Source organism: Cynocephalus volans, chromosome 7 (genome assembly GCF_027409185.1).
Source record: "Cynocephalus volans isolate mCynVol1 chromosome 7, mCynVol1.pri, whole genome shotgun sequence".
NCBI lineage: Eukaryota > Metazoa > Chordata > Mammalia > Dermoptera > Cynocephalidae > Cynocephalus > Cynocephalus volans.
Window position 1 is genome coordinate 87,387,445 of NC_084466.1, and position 19,442 is coordinate 87,406,886.

Genomic DNA, 19,442 nt, shown 5'->3' on the forward strand with positions numbered 1-19,442 from the left:
TGTTATAAAGCCACCAGTTCTGGTCCTGTGATAACCCATTAATCCATTGATCCATTAATCCATGAATGGATTAATCCATTCACCTCTGAAAGGCCTCACCTTTCAGTACTGCCATATTGGGGATTAAGTTTCAATCTTAGTAAGTTTTGGAGGGGACAGACATTCAAACATAACTAGGTTCATCTATTTTATATTATATATTAGTATTTCTCCTTTTATTCTCCACTTCACATTCTAATATGTATTTTTCTGTTTTAAACATATATTCAGAGTTATATTTAGAAATATTTTCCTAGTATGCCTCCATAAATCACTTGTGCATTGAATTAGAATATTAGTAAAAAGTGTGTACTTTCTTATATTTAAGTATGTGAATAATCCTGCTTACAAGATTTATAGTATTATTGGTTTCTCTTCATGTCTGTATCCATTAGAGAGCCTCGTGCTAGTATACTTTGTGTGTGTGTGTGTGTGTGTGTGTGTGTGTGTGAATGTGTGTGTGTGTGTATATATATATATATATTTTTTTTTTTTTTTCATTTCTTTTCTTTTATGGTAGCTGGCTGGTATAGTGATCTGAACCCTTGACCTTGGTGTTGTAACACCATGCTCTAAACAACTGAGCTAACCAGCCAGCCTTAGTTAATGTATGTTGAATTGAATAGAATCATATTCTTGTAAACTCACTTCTATCATGTTTTGATTGTTAGAATACACAAACTCCCAGAATAATAATAGTCATGTGCTCCATAATGACTTTTCAGTTAAAGATGGACTGCATATAGGAAGGTGGTCCCATAAGATTATGTCCTATTTTTACTGTCCCTTTTATATGTTTAGATACACAAATACTTACCATTGTGTTACAGTTGCCTGCAGTATTCAGTACTGTAACGTACTATACAGGTTTGTAGCCTAGGAACAATAGGCTATACCATATAGCCTAGATGTGTGGTAGGCTATCTCATTAGGTTTGTGTAAGTACACTCCGGTGTTTTCACAATGAAGAAATCACCTAACAATGAATTTCTCAGGATGTATCCTGATAGTTAAGGGATGCATGACTGTGCTAATTATAGTTACAAACATATATTTCATAATTCTTGGTGTTAAAGTCTACATAGTATGACTTATTGGTTCATATAGTCTTTGTTTTGGATTATGAAACAATGATTCTTTGGAATATGGTAACATTGTTTAAAAAAATCTGGCTCCCTAAATCTCATTCCCTGTGGTTGGCATAATTATAGCAAAAACATAAATTAGAATTTAAAAAAAAAAAAAACTATTAATTTTGTTATTTTCTATCTGTTTGCAGATGCTGGAGTATAGTAATTTTCTAGATAACTTGCCTTTTGAAAGCTATAGTGCCCTGTAAACCTCTTTATTTGCATTCTGCAATTACCCAGTATAGAGCTGGATCTCAGATCTTTCTGCCCCTTCCTGTGCAGGTTGTGAGTAAGGTAGTCGAGAGAAGATCCTGACAGTTTTATGCATGGTAGATGTATTTTATTCCTCAGATATGAGCTTCACAGCCATGTTTTCTTTTTTTCCGAGACAAGCTCAGGCTCTGCTCCACTGACCCTACATGCTCTGCCCTCTTCCATGCTCTGCTCCCCAGCAGTTCAGAGCAGTTACCATTATATTCTCTATACACAATAGTGGCCACAGGCCAAGCATTATGTAATGACAACAATCATGCTGAATCAGTAAATGGGCACACATGTGCAGTTACACTACTTTTATAACTTGTTTCTAGTGAATGTGCTGAATCTTGCCCATTTGTAACAGATGTGAGGTGAGAGATCCTGACTAAACTTTTTCTACTTTCCTTGCACCCAGCCTTTTCTTTTTTGAAGAACAAGTTCTTTTTCTTACGTTTTTTTTCTTACGACTACTGGTAAGTTTCAGCATTATTTTCTGTTGTTACACCACACAGAAAACTGGTCTGAAAGGGCTCTATAAATATATATCCTAAAAGAAAACCCAAACCCAAGTGAACAAAAAGGTCTTTTGTATTTTCTTCCACATAAACTGAACCTTCTTTGGTACTTCACTGATTTCTTGGAAGACAAGAAATGTGGAAGGGAAAAGATGCTGGACATCTTAGAAACCAGGTCAAAATATTTGGAAGAACACTATGTCCTCGTCGTGTAAATAAAAGCTTTACATCTTTGGCCACTTCCACTTTATAGCAAAGCAGTAGTATGGTAAATTCCATACATAGTCATATCTGTCTATTTGACATTTCTGGTTGGATATCTAATAGACATCTCAGATTTAACATGTTGCAAACAAAACTCTCAAATTTTTTTTCTCAGCTGAACCTGCTCCTCCTACCCCTAGTTCAGTGAATGACAGTTGTATCCCTTCAGTTCCTTGGTTGAAAAGTCAATCCACATCCAAGTAATCAGCAAATCCTGTCTTTAAATGTAGTATAGTCCTGCTGCTTCTCACCACCAACACCACTGCAACTATACTATTTCAAGCCACCATGATCTCTGCTTTGTATAAGAGGTTGAAAGACATGGCCACAGTAATTTGCACCTCCTCCCATCAAGAGTTAGATTCTGTTTACCCACCCATTGCATCTGAGCTCACCTTGTACTTGCTTTGACCAATTGGAGTGTGATGGAAGTGATGTAGGAATTCTGGAGCCTAGGCCTCAAGACATCTGCCTTAGCTCTTTTGGAACATTCTGGTCATCATGTAAGGGAGTCCAGGCTAGCCTACTGAGTGAGAGACCACATGGAGAGAGAAACCCATCTAAGAGGCAAAGCCCCTGCTGATATTAATGAGGCCATCTTAGACTTCCACCCCATGTGAGCTGCCAGATGACTGCAGCTAGTAGAAAAACAGCCCAACTGGTGATGGCCCACACTGCTGGAAATTTCCACAGTGTAGGAAATAATAAATGCTTGTTGTTTCAAGTCATTAAGCATCGTAGCAGCCTTGTAACTTATCTCTCCCTCCTCATTCCACTCCCACCCTTACCTCTGTGTCCTTCAGGAAGCAGCCAGAATGATCCCTTTGAAATTAACACCAAATTTGTCACTCTTCTTCACAAAACCTTGGCTGGCTTTCCTGTCTTGTTTAGCACAATCCTAAAATCCTTACCCTGGCCTTACCCTTATCACTACTCTCCCCCTCATCACTACTCTGACATAATTTCCTTTCCACTCTTCCTCTTATCTTGTCTCTGTCTTAAAGAAATCTCTTCTCTGTAAAACTATAGTCATCTTTATTTTGGGTCTGTTATTTCAGTTATTTAAACATAGGTGCCCATCTGTTCAAGAATACGTGCTGCATATTTCAGCAACACCTGAATCCGTGTTGCTTCTGTACTCGTAGGAGTAGTGCCGGCTATTGGTCTTGTTCAGGTCCCACCGGATGAATGCGGAGGCCTCTCCCTTAGACAGCACGCGCTCCCACACGCCTGCCTCCCCTGCTCCTGACAGCCTGTAGCACTTTATCTCTGCCAGACTGGCCTCCTAGCTGTATCTTCATACTTGTTGAATGAACTTAAATAAACTGTTTAACTTCTCCACTTGTTCCTCTGCTATAAAATGGGATAATAGTACCTAGCATACAAAATAATGTAAAGTTTTTCACAGAGTAGGCTTTCGGATGTTATTGGAGGTGGAGAGAAGACTTAAAAGCCACGAACACACTTTTTCTTACTTTCTCTTTTTGGCAGAAGTTGGTATTTTTGTTCTTAGGATTGTGTTCAGCTCCCTGTCCCCAAGGCCTTCAGTGAGTCAAGGAGCACATTCTCTCTCTCACCCAGTTTTTTTTGTTTTTGGCAGCTGGCTCGTATAGGGATCCAAACCCTTGATCTTGGTGTTATAATACCGCACTCTAACCAACTGAGCTAACTGGCCAGTCCTGACCCAGGTTTGATATTCTTTTCTTAATTGGCTCTATTTGAATATCATGTCGCAAGAAAATGTGCCTATTTTGCTGTAAGCGTTGGTAGCGTCAGGCGTAGGTGTGTGGGGAGGGCACGTTGTGTAAGGGAAGGCCTCCACATCTTGATCATGTGGGTTTTAAGAAAATCAATACCTGACACCATTCCTGTAAGCATGGAAGCAACACAGATTCAGGTGTTGCTAAAATATGCAGCACATATTTTGAACAGATGGGCACCTATGTTTAAATAACTGAAATAACAGATCCAAAATAAAGGTCACTGTAGTTTTATAGAGGATCAATTTCTTTAAGATAGAGATCCATAAGTCTTAAAAGTAAAGATTTTTTAAAATTCTGTTTTAAAACTCTCTGTTCTCTAATTTCTCTTGCTCTTTCCAATGCTTCATTATACTAAGTAATGTGAACTTTGAGGCACCCATTGGAATCATAGGAAGAGTTAATTTTTATTAGCATGCTAATCAACAACATGTAAAAAACAAACACAAACTTATTAAATATAAAGTCTTTAGGGAACCTGTTTAATTGCATGGAAAGGCTATCATTGGCATCTGAAGGAAATAATACCAGATACACCAAAATGTTAATAGTTTATGTCCCTGGGTATAGAAAGATACTTTTTTCTTTTTTGATGTTCTGTGATTCCCTTTTTCTGTGGATAACTGGTTTACTTTTTGTAAGTATTTTCAAAAGGGAGGAGATATGGCAAATGTGCACATATGCAGTAGCCTCTTGATAGGAGACTTTCATATTTTCCCCTTACAGTATATTCTCCCCCAACCCCTCCCCCACAAAGAGCTAGACCGAATCTTTTAAAACCCAAGTCAAGATTGTTACTCCTCTGTAAGTCAAGATTGTTACTCCTCTGTTCAGCATCCTCCAGCAGCTTTCCACTGGCTCGTGGTGAAATCCAAAGTTCTTCACGTAGCCTGTAAGGCCCTAGGTGCTCTGCCCTGCCACTGCTTTTGACCTCCTCTCTTCCTTTGCTTATTCTGCTTCAGCCAGCTGGTCCACCTTGCTGTTCATCTGTCAGGCCTTATATGGTCCCCCTGAGGGCCTTGCACTTCCTGTTGCTTCCGCCTGCGGTGCTTTGCTCCCAGATTTCCACGTCTAGCTCTCTCACATGGTCTAGATTGTTGTGCTAGTCAACTGTCAGCCATTCCTGACTACCCTCTATAAAATAAGTACTTCCTCTTTCACTTGTCTCTACCCTTACCCTGCTTTGTTTTTCCCCATGGGGATTATTACTTTTTGTTTGTTTGTTTTGGTGGCTGGCTGGCACAAGGACCAAACCCTAGACCTTGGAGTTATCAGCACCACACTCTAACCAACTAAGTAACTGACCAGCCTCTACTTCTTAACATAGTTATTTGTGTATCTTTCCTGAGTAGTATGTTCACTGCTGTATTTCCAGAACCTGAAACAGGGTCTGGCATAATATGTTCTAAATGAATATTTGTTGAATGAGCAAATTGATTGTGTAGCTGCCAGTTAGCATGCTAGTAGAAGAGGGAGAATTGGAGTGTTTTCACCTAACTCAGTTAATTTCAGTACAACTCACAGTTACGTTATGCTCATTTCAAATGCAGATACTCTCATGGCCTTAAAAAACATCTATACATTAATTTAACAAACATTGATCGAGTTCTTATTTCTACTTGCCTTTTGTTCCTCATATGAAAGAGCTCAATTACCAGCTGTAAATAGGTAGGTAAAGTCACTTACTCTTTCCTCACTGAAGTTATTGCCTCTCTTTTTTCTTCCCCCTTCCCATCAAACAAGTCTCTTTCCTTCAGAACCTGCCCAGGTAGGACCCAAGAGATTCTGACAGGGAGGTATCACTGATAATCTCACATTTGCCTCTGACTTTCAGACAGCCTGTTCATTAGGCAGATGCGGAAACTGTCTAGAATTGTCAGGAGGAAGTGTGCCCACTATGTGTCTGACACGCGGTATAATGCACTTTACCTAGAGTATGTCTTTAATTCTAACTATGTTAGAGGGAGATTATTAGCATTATTCTATGGATAAAAACAAAAACTTAGAAGTTAAATATCTCTTTCAAGAGATTATTATAAATGAGATATTTAAATATCTCATTCAGTTAGTACATAGAACCAAAATTAAAATCTGTGTCTGTAACTCAATTTATATTTTAGTGGAAATAGACACCTGAGAATGGCTAGGTGAGCTCTAGTAACTACACCAGAACTGTGCGGAAGAGGACAGAGTAGTTAGGGTCTCTGTTCATCCTCAGAAGAAGAGAACTCCATCCTGAGTGGGAAGTACTGAAAACGAGTTTGCAATCTGGGGGCCAGAGAATGGCAACTGGGAAGTCAAAAGAAAGGGTCTGGGAAAGTGTTTAGGCCTAGAGATGGCAGCTTTGAGAAAATACCCTTTCTAGGAGAGAGGGCAGCACCTTGGGAGCTGAAAGTGTCCCTTAAAGGCTTAATAGTAAAGAGAAGGAAGGAAATGGCTAGGAATAAGGATCCAACTAAAACAAGGTAACACCAGAGAAATAGAGGACAAATGAAGGCACTATCCAACTAGCAGAGAAACTGTACTTCAGTGAACCAACAGAAGAATGCACTCTTAGAAATATGCGTTAGAAATTAAGTATGCCCTTTCCCCCATAGGATTGCTTGCTATTTCTTGTCCATGAAAATCCAACATAAATCAGCATGAACAATAATTAAAACAGCATCCGTACAGATTTTACTGATTAAAAAAGTGAGAAATCAGAAAATGAGAATCAAAGCTTTTCGGTAGCTGAAAATACACTGAAACAAAAAAAGCCAGCAATGAAGAGGAAACTGTAATTCAATACCCAAGCATAAATTAAATGTAAACAAACAAGTAACTGCTGAATAAAAGAAACTACAAGTCAGAAGTTCAAAAACTCAACAGAGCCAGGTGGTGAGAGGGAAGGCAAAACAAAAACAAAAACCCCGAAACAGAAACAGTCAAAGAGCGGGAAGATTTGAAATGAGAGCTATCCAAACAAGGAAATTGCAAAGAAGATAATATCAGAAGTGAAAACTAAATTACCAAGATACCCAAAGGCATCAGATATGACTGAAGGTACAGTGCAGAGCATAGAAGATAGCAATAAAAAGAGCCAAGAATCTGAAATCAAGGTAAAGCAAAAAGTAAAAGAACTGGAGGGAAGAATGGGATATTTAAGACAGGCAAAGAAGATTCATTATTATCATTTATCATATTAATACATCTAGGAAAAGAAATCATTATTTCTGTAAATGCCAAAAAGGTATTTCAAAAGTCCGGCATCCATTCTTGATAAACACTGAATAAAATAGGAATAAGTGGGTACTTTTTAAACAAAATTGTGTGCACACAGACACACAAAATACTTGATAAATTTCCACTAAAACCAGGAGTAAAGTAAGATGCTTACATTGCCATTACTATGTAATATTGTATTGACAGAATTAATTATGACATTCAATCTAGAGGAAATAATCAGAAATTTAAGACATTGGAAAGGAAGAGGGAAAGGTATTTCTGTGTGCAGATGATAGTGTATGTTGAAAAGCCAAGAGAATAACAGAAAACCTAAACAAAAAGAATTGATTAAAAGGGTATATAAAATCAATAAACAAAAAACAATACTTTTTTAGAGGTACATAATAATTTAGTTTGAAAATACAGTGGACTCCAAAGAAGCCTCCATAACATCAAAAAGAGAAAATACTTAAGAATAAACTTAACAAAGAATTTGCCAAACCTGTAAGAGGAAAACATTCCTGAAAGACAAAAAGTAGACTTGAATAAATGGAAAGACATATATTTCAAGTTCATAGAGTAACTCAACATTACAAAGATGCCAGTTCTCCCCAATTTAATGTATAAATGATTAATCCCAAAAAGATTTTTCATTTTTCTCGTGCTAGACAAGTTGATACTAAAGGTCATATGGGAAATTAAATAACAAATAACAAATATCCAGGATATCCCTGAAAAAAATGATCAGTAAAGAAGGCAAACACCACCAGATTATAAACCACAAAACCTCTGTAATTAAAACTGTGGGGGTATGGGGGACATGAGAACTCTGCATTCTACTCAGTTTTTCTGTGAACCCAAAACTGCTCTAAACAATTTTTTTTTAAGTATTTTTTAAAGAATTTTTTTTTAAGTATTTTTTTTTTAACTGTATGGTATGGTGCATGGACAGAGCTGACTAATGGAAAAGAATAGAATGTCCAGAAATAGTAATGATAGAAATTTAGAATATGATAAAGGTAGCAACCTCAAATCATGGAGGAAAACATGGGACAACTGGATAAATATTTGGTAATAAATAAAATCAGATCCATATTTCATACTGTATTCCAGAATAAATTACAAAGGGATAAAATATTTTCTTTTTTAAAAATTTTTTGTTTTAAAATAATTTCAGGCTTGTGAAAAATAGTACAAAGAATTGTCAAATATGTTTCACCAAGATTCCCCAAATGTTATTCTGCCACATGTGCTTTGTCATTTATTTATTGTCACCCTGGAATGTTGGAGAGTAAGTTGCAGACGTAATGTCCCTTTAGTACCCCATTGTTATTCTTCTGAGAACACACACATTCTTCATGTAAGCAGAGTACAGTTATAAAAATCAGAAAATTAGATTCAGAGTATAATGCACTTTTAGCAAGAATACCACAGAAGTGATACTGTGTCATTAATTATGCCATTTGGGGGACTGTTAACTTTAGTCACCACTGAGGGAGGTGTTTGCCAGATTTCTCCATTCTGTAGAGGTAAAGTTTTTCTTTAAATTAGTATTAATTTAATTATTGATTATTATTTGATTAGTATTAAGTAATATTAATTAATATTAATATTCTAGCAGACTCAGAGATTCAGCACCCAGATTCCCCTTAGAGGGAGGACTTGCTACTCAATTGTGGCAAGTGTTGTCAGCACACAGCTTTCAGCTGTCAGCTCTTTCAGCGTTACTCACCTCTCCCAAGGTCAGACCCGTCTTGGTGCAACCTGCATCAGTGCCTGAGTGAGATGGGGCTAGACTGCTCACTGCAGAGCTCCTGCCAGTTGCCCAGGCTAGGCCTGCACTGCAGTTAGGTTTCTCCCCGAGCTCAATTCTGCTTCCTCCCCTTTCCTTTCACATGTGTTGATCCCTGGTGAGTATATTACACCCCACACCCTGTCTCAGCATTTAATTCCAGAGAACCCAACCTGAGATAGTATCTTATGAGAAAAGTTTGAAATTCTGTTCATAATCTGTTTCTTAATACTTTTACTTACTCTTTTAACATCTATTGAGGTCGAAAATGCTTGAAACAGTCATTACTGTGCTGGTTGCCAGAGGGTGGTTTTCTAATTCCATCATTTTCTTCTGTGTTTATTAGTTAAATTCTACTGTAAGGAGGAGCTTATTCTTTTCCCACTTTTAAATTAATTGGTTCATTTGTTTCTATCAGCATGCACTCATGGATTCTATTTTTTGGGTTATAATCTAAAATATGTGTAGTTGCTCAGATTGTCACAGATTTGGCCACTAGGAGCCCCTTCAACCTGGTTTCTGTGTCTTTTTGACATGTCCTCATCATTTTTTAGTACCTCCTTACTTTCTGGCACCACAACATTCTTCAGGTGCATCTGATATTTTTTCTGCCCCTGGAATTGGCCGTTTCAAAATAGACCAAATCTGAATGTAAAAAATGAAAACATTCAAGCACTAGAGAAAACATGGGTGGAAGATCTTATAACAAGGGAGTGAGGAAAGCCTCTGACTGTAGCTCTGAATTGCCAACTCCAATAATAAAAAAAAAGGATAACACAAACACATAGTTCGTAGAAATAAAAAACGAAAATGGCTCATAAACATATGGAAAGATTCTTATCCTCACTTATAAGATAAATGAAAATGAAAGGTAAAATTACCCTCCAACATGAAAAGTTTGTAAACACTTCATCGGATGGACTGCAGAGAGACAGGCGGTCTCATGCATTGCTGGTGGGAGGATAAAACAGTACAACTTCCATAACAGAGCTTTTGGGAAGAGCTAAACACATGGCAGACAGATTTACCAGTAATCCCACAGTTAGGAAGATAAACTTCCACAAATAAACAGCACATGCACAAGGTTATTTATTGCCACATTGTAATAGTGAAAGATTGGAGACAACCCAAATGTTCATCATTAGAAGCCTGATTGCATAACTGGAACACCCACACAATGGAATACTGTGTAGTGCTTTTAAAAAAAAGGATTGTCTCTATGTACTAATGCGTAGTAATTTTTAGAATTTGTAGGACATTTCACAAAACATTTTGGCCTTGTTTCTTCAGAAAGTCACCATCCCAGCCAGTCGCCAAAAAAAAAAAAAAGTCACCATCATATGGGATTCTGGAAAGATGATAGTAATGGTGCATTATTTTTGAATTGCCCCAAATGACTGCATAAAAACAGACCTTGAATAATATCTATAGCAAAACCAGTTTGCTGGAGAATGATAATGAGCTTCAGACAACCAAATTTACTACAGAGATACAACTTAAACTCTGATACGAGCATTAAATATTCATTTCCTTATAGACACAAGACTAGATGAGGGTTATAAGGGAGAGAGAATAGTCTGTAATGGATATATGCTTTGACAGTGTAGATACAGTAGAACTATCACAGAATGGAGGAAGCATAGAAGAAAATTATTATTTAAACTTTTAACTAATCCTATCACTGGCAGTGTTATTGGTCTCATTTTCTAGATAGAGATCGTTGGGTGGGCAGTGTGGTATATTCTAATTCCTTATCCTGTGTGTCTTTGAGAACCAGGATTCTTAGTGGAAAAGAAGAGATACAGTTGTAAGAAGATGTTAAATAAAAATCCTGTAGACTTGATACTTCCAGTTGTCCATCAGTGGATATTTAGGTTGGTTCCATTCCTTGGCTATTGTAAACAGAGCTGCAGCTATCTCTTCAACATGATTTCCATTCCTTTGGGTACATACCCTGAAGTGGGATTGCTGGATCATATGGTAGTGCTATCTGTAGTAGTTTGAAAAACCTCCATACTGTTTTCCATAGTGGCTGTGCTAGTTTACAGTCCCACCAGCAGTGTAGGAGTGTTCCCTTTTCTCCACATCTCTGCCAGCATTTGTTATATATTTGATAATGGCCATTCTAACTGGGGAGATATCTCAATGTGGTTTTGATTTGCCTCCCTGATAATTACTGATGTTGAGCATTTTTTCATGTACCTGTTGGCCATTTTTATGTCTTACTTTGAAAAATATCTATTCAACTCCTTTGCCCATTTTAAAATTGGATTTTTTTTTTTTTTTTACAGTGAAGTTGTTTGACTTCCTTGTATATTCTGGATATTAATCCCTTGTCGGATGTATAGTTTGCAAATATTTTCTCTCATTCTGTAGGTTGTCTTTTCACTCTGTTGTTTCCTTTCAGCTCATTTTCTTTGGCTATCAAGGAATATAGACATATAATTTACAAATAGTGATACATTTGCCTTCTCCTTTTCAATTTTTATACTACTAATTTATTTCTCTTTTATAATTGTGCAGCTAGGATAGTGCTTCCCAATCATTTTCACATTGTGGCACATATAGAAAATTGCAATGTTTTTAGTACACACTAGGGTAAATGGGAAATTCTATGTGAGGCCAGAGGTGATCAGCACAGGGTCTAATTGTCCCAGTCCCTACCTGACAGATCTAGGATGGGTTGAGAAGAAGCCCTATGCCTCTCCAAAACAGTGTTTAAAAAAAAAAAAAGTGATGATTATGAACTTGCTCATCTTGTTCCTGACTTTAGTGGGAATACTTGTATAGTGTTATCTCATTAAATTATGCTGGTTTAGGGATTGAGGAAGATATATTTTAGTTTGTTAAGGAAATATCCATGTACTCCTATTTTATCAAGAGATTTTAGTAAAAAAAAAAATGGATATTGAGTCAATAAGCATTTCTCAAGCATTACTGCTGTATACCTGGCTTTTGGACTAAAACAACGAATAAAATGAGAGACACTATAGGAAAGAATAAAAGTTCAAACAGACTTTAGTTCAAATTCCATTTACACTAATATAATTGCTCTGTGACTTTAGGTAAACCATTTAATTATTTTGAGCCTTAGTTTATTTATCTGTAAAATGGAGCTAATGATAACTTGCAGGGTTGCTGCTGTTTTAAGACATGGATTCCACACTTTAAGGAGCATGCAGTCCAGTAGGATGAGATAGCCGTATCAACAAGTAATTGTAAAAATACATGAAATGCCTTGGTAGAGATGGAAGTGAGTAGTGATGGTATGTATAAAGGAGTGATCCGCTCTGCCTAAAGAGGGATCCAGGGAAGACTACCTTTACAAAGGAGGTAGTTTCAAACTGGGCCCTGGAAGATGAATAAGGGAGAGGGGCAGAGTGCATGTGAAACTACTTGATGCATTCAGGAATCTGCAGTTTGTTCAGATAATTAGACCAGAGGTAAGGGCAAATGACAGAAAAGACTGGAGAAGTACACACATTGTAGATTACAGAGGGCCTAGTAGTGTTTGCTACCCTGAAGATTTTGGACTTTGCTCTGAAAGTGACTCAGATGTTGAAAAGTACTCAGTCATGAGATTTGCGATGGTGAGGGTGTGTTAAACTGATAGTAGGAAGATGCCTTAAGTTATTGCATTTGAGGAAGGCAATGAGAGGGATTGAAGAAGTGATAGCTTTGAAATATACTTAGGTAGTAGAATCAACAGGACCTAGGGGCCATTGGGCTATCCAGAAAGAGTAAGTAGCAATTCCCAGGGTTTCAGTCTTTGTAGACTGAATGGTTGCTGGATCTGTTCATCCAGACAGTAATAAGAGGTGGAAAAAAATATGAGACATTGAATTAACTTTTCCATGCTTAGTCTAATTCTTGAATATTTGAGCGTTCAGAGAAAAAGCACTCTGAAAATTATTGGGATAAGTTCCTTGACTTTTTTCTATAGAAAAATAAATTTGTCTTGCCAATAGCTTTCACAAAGAGGTTGGTAAGGTACAGCACAGGCTAATAAGTTATGAGTGCCATAGAGGGACAGTCCTATTCATTCTGCAGCTATCATTAGGAAAGAGCTAAAGAAAACATCACAATAACTATAGCCATGTTGATAACCCTTAAAATTAACAAAGGTCTGAAAAAATGTTTAAGTGCGATTGTAGTGTTAATTATAAAGAATTTGAATTTTAGCATTTTAAAGTTTTTGGAGTTTTTTGAGTGCAATTCTGACTTTGCATTAGTGTTTACATTTTATAACTCAATATTATTTTTATGAAAATGATGTTAAGATGCATATTCAACCTGAAATAAAATTTATGTACAAAATGTTAAAGTATGTTTATTCATTATTTTTTCTTCTATTCTAGTTACTATTTCTGGAAATGGAGAAAATGGTAAGGCACTCTTACTTTCAATTTAAGTGGAATGCGTACATTATCTTAATTGCACCCCACATACTTTTTATTTAGTGATAAATACATGTGTGTTTGTTTTTTAAAAAAAAAAAACGTATCTTCGAAATTTAAGTAATTAAAAGGAGTTGTATTATTGGGTTTATTACCATACATTTTAATATAGTCTCATTTTGTGTTATTTATATAAATCGAAGTAGCCATTATTTTGTAAGGCACCTAGTAACCAAACTTCTTTTTGTATATTTATATAAATATTTCTGCCTTGTGTGTTCTTCAGAACTCTTTAGATTCTTAATATCAGTTCTAGCTAGGTCAAGGAGGGGATTCTTTTTCATGGTGTCTAAATTTTATTGATGGTTCTCTCTTGTTTATGCATTTGTTAAAAACAGTACTTTACTACTCACAGATATTTAATGAAATAACCAGACTGTAAATTTGTAAATTGTATTACTAATTCAAGGCAATTAAAGTTTTTATAATGACTAGTCAAAGAGACAATGCCTAGAGGGAAAAATCATTTCTCAAAATTTCATTGAGATGAAAGGAAATTTTAGAAGTCCATTGAGATCAAATTTCAGAACTAAAATTTGATTTGACATACAAAAATTTAGAGGATTTCTGAAACATTTGAACAGTTAGAAGTTATTAATAAATGTTTATTCCCGTTATTGGAGATTATTAGGTATTAAACATGTAAATCTCAAATTGCCTTTAAATCTAGCTTCTCAATAACAAGTTAAATATAGACTCAATCTTCGTAGGCTCATTTTTCTTTCTTTAAATCAAAACTTTTATGTATGTTGAAAGCACAGATAAAGCATAGAATTTCAGAAGTCTATAAAAGAACTTTTAACTTGTATCATTATCTCTTGGGGCCATTTTTACCATGTCTCTCAAAAAATGTTTTAATCAAATATTTTTGATTGCTTGTTTATTTGTCTTTTAATTCAGTTACAGGTGATTTTTGAACATAGTTTTTTTTTTTTTATTTGTAGGTTCAGGTTTTTCTTTCAGTTTTCGTTTAATTTGCTAAGATTAAAACTAATATTTTACTTTACATTTTACTTGTAATGAATGGTTTATCAAATATATGTGACTAGACGTTTGTCTATTAAAAACACATTAATTTTAACTTGGTTAAAAGCAGTATTTTCTATTATTCTTTACTCATTATAATTTAATAATTACCATCTGTTAAGTACTTACTATATTCCAGACATTGTGCTAAGAGATTTATTTTATCTATTTTTCATTTAACTGAGAATTAATGTATTTTAAAGCAAAACTATTTTGTTTTGTTCTTATACAGAGCAGAAATATTCTAAAAATACACTAAAAAGTATATTGTTTTACATTCTAGTCTTAGTTGTAAGTAAATGATTAAGAAGTTTGAAGTATCAAAGTTATCCTTTATGTCAAAGCTATACAATAGTATGTAAATGAGGAATGACAAGCTTGATTGCATATAGGGGCCAGGCAAAAATACAAATGAAGGAAGTTGGGTGCAGATTACATCAACATTGCAGAGTTGACAAATGGCCTCAGTGTTGGTGTTACAGTAGGAGACTAAGTTTCTGCATGCTTTTCCAAAAGAAAAACAAAGGAAGCACTGACATTGAGTCCATTACGTAGACCACAGGTTTCAACCTGGAGGACCTGGCAGGATAGAGAATGCAGGTTCTTAAGAAACCAGAATTTTCAGTGTGGATGGCCATCAGTATTAGTGGCAGTGAAAGAGCACGTTTTAGAAGTTGTGGTTAGGATTTTAACCTGGCATACAATGTGAGCTCAGAAGTAGAATGTGACTATTAAAATGATGGTTAAAAATAAAAAATTAGGTGTGACATAGTGAGAAGAACCTTGGATTTTTACCAAGCAGATATGGGTTTGAATTCTGGCTTTATCATTTAGTAATTAAGTTATATTGGGCAAGGTGGTAAATTCTTTGAGCCTCAGTGTTTACACTGGTAAACTGGAAGAATACTTTACAAGACTACTGTGGGAGTTAGAAATAAGGCATACACTCGTATGTCTTCTAGGAGGCCTTTAGTAGGTGGGAGTGGCAGGGATGCATTGGTCATGCAGATGGAGTTGTTTTCTGGGAATTTCACAGCCAAGAGGGAGAAGAAACTAAGAGCAACACATTTAACATTGGCCATTGAGATGTATTAGGAGCAAGAGAGACTGGCAGCAAGGAGACCAATTGGCTTTTGCAACAATCCAAATGGCACAAGCAACAGTTTATAAACTATGCACTGACAGTGAAAATAACGAGAAGGCGTTCACTACCAGAGAAATTTTAGAAGCTGGAATTGGAAGTATTTGTACTGGTTAGCTGTGAGATGATACAAGGAGTCACTCGAGCCTGAGGTTCCTGCATCAATCAGCTGTGTGACTGGGGTTTCTATTCTGAGATCTGGCATGGACCAGTGCCATTTCAAAAGAAAATATTTGGTTCCAATGGGGTTGTCAGTTTTTTATCATTATTATTTTACTTAAAAAGAATGAACTACTTTTTAAACCAAAAATATGAGGAAAAATAACCTCAGACTGAAGGAAGGACAGTGCTTTGAATTGAATGCATACATGGAGCTTCACTGCACTGTTAATGTTTCGCATCTCACTGCAGACCGGTGAGAAATCCATCACTTCTTCACTGTGAGAAATACTAGAATAGAGAATGCACGAAAAGAATCAAATTTTGGGAGAAGAATTAAGATGCCTGGATAGTAATAATAATAATAACCAGTATTTATTGAGGATTTATTGTGTGCCAGGCACTGTTCTATGTGTTTTGCATGTATTAGCTCATCAATACTAAGCAACTGGGCCAGCCCCGTGGCTCACTCGGGAGAGTGCGGCACTGGTAGCGCCAAGGCCGTGGGTTTGGATCCTATATAGGGATGGCCGGTGCGCTCACTGGCTGAGTGTGGTGCGGACCACACCGTGCCGAGGGTTACGATCCCCTTACCATACTAAGCAATTAATTTTATTGAAACAGTACTTTAATTGAAGTCTAAGCAAATTATTTGGGGAGTGCAGTGTGAACTGGTAATGAACTCTGAAAGTAACAGTGAAGACTTGTTCAAGAAGTATCATTTCATCTCAAATGAGTAGAATTTCAGACTTTTGTGCTTGTCTATATTTTGTCATTTTCAGTGAGTTTGTGGTGCTGCATTCCAAACTGAAGAAGCCTGTAAGCACCTGATAGTTCTTGCTTCTTATGGAAACCAGTTCTGCTTCTTTCAAATTAAAAAACTAAAGAACACAACAAAAAGCTAAAAGTTGTGTCAGTGGGTTAACATTTAGAGAGAATGCTGCTGGAATGTTGCACTAATTCACTTGGGAAACTGTTAGGATGGAAATTCCAAGTGGCTAAAAAATTTCCTTGTTAGCCTATGTTGAACAGGAGAATGAAATTTAGGCTACTTTTTCTGAACAATACAGGGATTGAGTTATTCAGCTTTCCTCATTATGCGTGGTAACAGTAACTTCCTTTGTTTACTTTCAGTTTACATTTCTTTGGAACTACAGTTCATAGTGATGGATTCTGTTTTAAATAATTTTTAAGTCACTTAAAATTAACTTTTAGGGAGAGCTTGAAATACAGTGAGTGAAGAAAGTGTTTTAGCTTAAATCCTCAGCAATTAAATGTCATCTCAGACTGCAGTCTTTACATATCAATCAGGCTGTTAATCCCTAAGTGCAGGAATAGAATATTTCTTCAAATCCAGTAATGTTATATCGTGCAGATAAAAAAGTTTATATAATTGATGTTTCAACAAGTTTTAATTAAATGTTTTATTGGATTAGGCCTCCTGACCCAAAAATTGTGTTTTAATGTAATGCTTTTTCCTGTTTTCACCTGGATTCAATGAAATGTTGTTTGTTTTTATTTACCAGGAAAGACCGTTGTTTACCTTGTGGCTTTCCATCTGTTCTTTGTTATGTTTGTATGGTCCTATTGGATGACAATTTTCACATCTCCCGCTTCCCCCTCCAAAGAGGTAAATTTAATGTTGGTAAATTACCAAATGCTTTAACTGATTATGGAATTATTTTCCCTTGTGTTACCTTTGTTAAAACTTTACATAATGCATTTGTTCTGTTTCCATTCACAAAATTGCTTGGTAACTCCATATTGCGAACATGAGCCATCAGCCTCTTCTCAGATATAATCCACGGACATAGCGTAGTAAAAGTTTAGCCATGCTAATGCTTTTCTGCCATGCTGTGTTTTCTTAAATTAAAGACATGCTTTATATTACTGGGGTAAAAAGTCTTAAAGGGCAGAATTGAGGTAGGGAAGTAGAGTTTACTTTTAGAAGCCGTCTTAACACATATTTTCTCAGGCATGAACAAGTAATGCTGCAACTAAAGAAAATGTTTTGGTTGTGGGAAACAAATTTTCTAGGCTATTGCTTGCTATACCTTAATATGACTAGTGCTTCTTCTCATTGGAGGTTCCATTTGGAAAATAATGTAGGTAAATATTTATGTGGAGTAAGTTTTACAATCAGTATGTCTCTCTTGCCTTCTTGATATAGCCAACTGAATTCTTCCTTAACTGAAAATTTAGCAAGATGATTAAGAATATATTCTCTAAAGTTAGTGTTGTCTGAGTTTTATTTTCTGGGCTAACATATTACTTAATCTCTCTGAGCTTTAGTTTTCTCATCAGAAAATGGAGCTAACAATTGTGCCTGTCTTTGTTGGGTGTTTGTGTGGATTGAGATTTATCCAAGTAGAGCTTTTAATATATTACCTGCCACATGGTTAGCACTCAAATAGTAGATATTGATAAAATATATATAATTAATGATATAGTTGTTTCCCTTCATGTTAAATTTATCGAAATTCACTAAAATTATAGACCATGTTTAAAAATAATATCAACCTCCATTTAACTTTCTAATGCAGAGCATATGCAAAAAACAAACAAAAAAAATGCTGAAAAGTATATATGTCATAAGTGTAGACCTGATGAAATATCACAAAGCAAACACACCTGTGTAAGAAGAACTGAACATCGTTCAAGAAGCAGAACATGGGCCGAGCCCGTGGCGCTCTTGGTAGAGTGCTGCGCTGGGAGCGCGGCGACGCTCCCGCCGCGGGTTCGGATCCTATATAGGACGGACCGGTGCACTCACTGGCTGAGTGCCGGTCATGAAAAAACGACAAAAAAAAAAAAAAAAAAAAAAAAAAAAAAAAAAAAAAAAAAAAAAAAAAAAAAAAAAAAAAGAAGCAGAACATTACCAGCACCCCATCAGTCCCTCATGCTTCCTTCCAGTCACCCACTTCATGAAAAACACTCTCCTGCCTTCTAACAGCATTAATTTTGCTTGTTTTTGTCCTTAATGTAAATGGAGTCATATGGTGGTATACATAGTTATAGTCATATAGTAGTCATAGTTGTATATGATGTGCGTCTGGCTTCTTTCATTAACATCCTATTGTGAGAGTTCATTCATATTGTTGCATATAGTTGTAGATAATTCATTCTCATTACTACTCATTGTTTGCTTGTGGTATGTAACACTGTTTACCGGGTCCACTGTTGATGGGCATTTGGGGAGCTTCCAGTTTAGGGATGTTACAAATATGGCTGCTGTAAACATTCTAGTGCATCTCTCTTGGGGAATAATATATGTGTAATTCTTTTGTGTACAGAACTGCTATATCACATGTTATATGTACATTCAGCGTTAGTAGATAATGCCACACTGTCTTTTGCCCATTTTTATAATGGATGCTTTTGTTTTAAGAGGTCAAGTAAACCATAAACCAAACTTAGTATTTCTTCAAATATATTCTTCAGGCATTTGGTAATAATCAGTCAACCCTTAAAGTTGTGTTAAAAACTACCATCCATTTCTTAATCTCTAAGTTGAAAAGGACCTAGTTTTATTTAATCAATTGCTAGTAGTAATGGCTATTGAAAACATAGCATGTGTAGAAACTAAGAAGTTCTCATTACAGGAAATAAAAAATAGAATAAGAAGAACAATTGGTAATATGTTTGAGGAGCTGTATAATGTAGAGTTTAAGAACCAGATGTTAGAGCCAAACTGCCC

At 36.0% G+C, this 19,442-nt stretch overlaps 1 protein-coding gene across 5 annotated transcripts in view; it reads left to right on the forward strand.

Moving 5' to 3' along the window:
* Positions 1-19,442, forward strand: part of ZDHHC20 (zinc finger DHHC-type palmitoyltransferase 20) — a 59,899-nt gene that overhangs the window by 6,311 nt on the left and 34,146 nt on the right. For all 5 annotated transcript variants that reach the window (XM_063102286.1, XM_063102288.1, XM_063102289.1 and 2 more), the window contains exons 2-3: positions 13,321-13,347; positions 17,272-17,375. In XM_063102286.1, the coding sequence (XP_062958356.1) occupies positions 13,321-13,347; positions 17,272-17,375 (131 nt within the window). The remainder of the gene's footprint in view (positions 1-13,320; positions 13,348-17,271; positions 17,376-19,442) is intronic.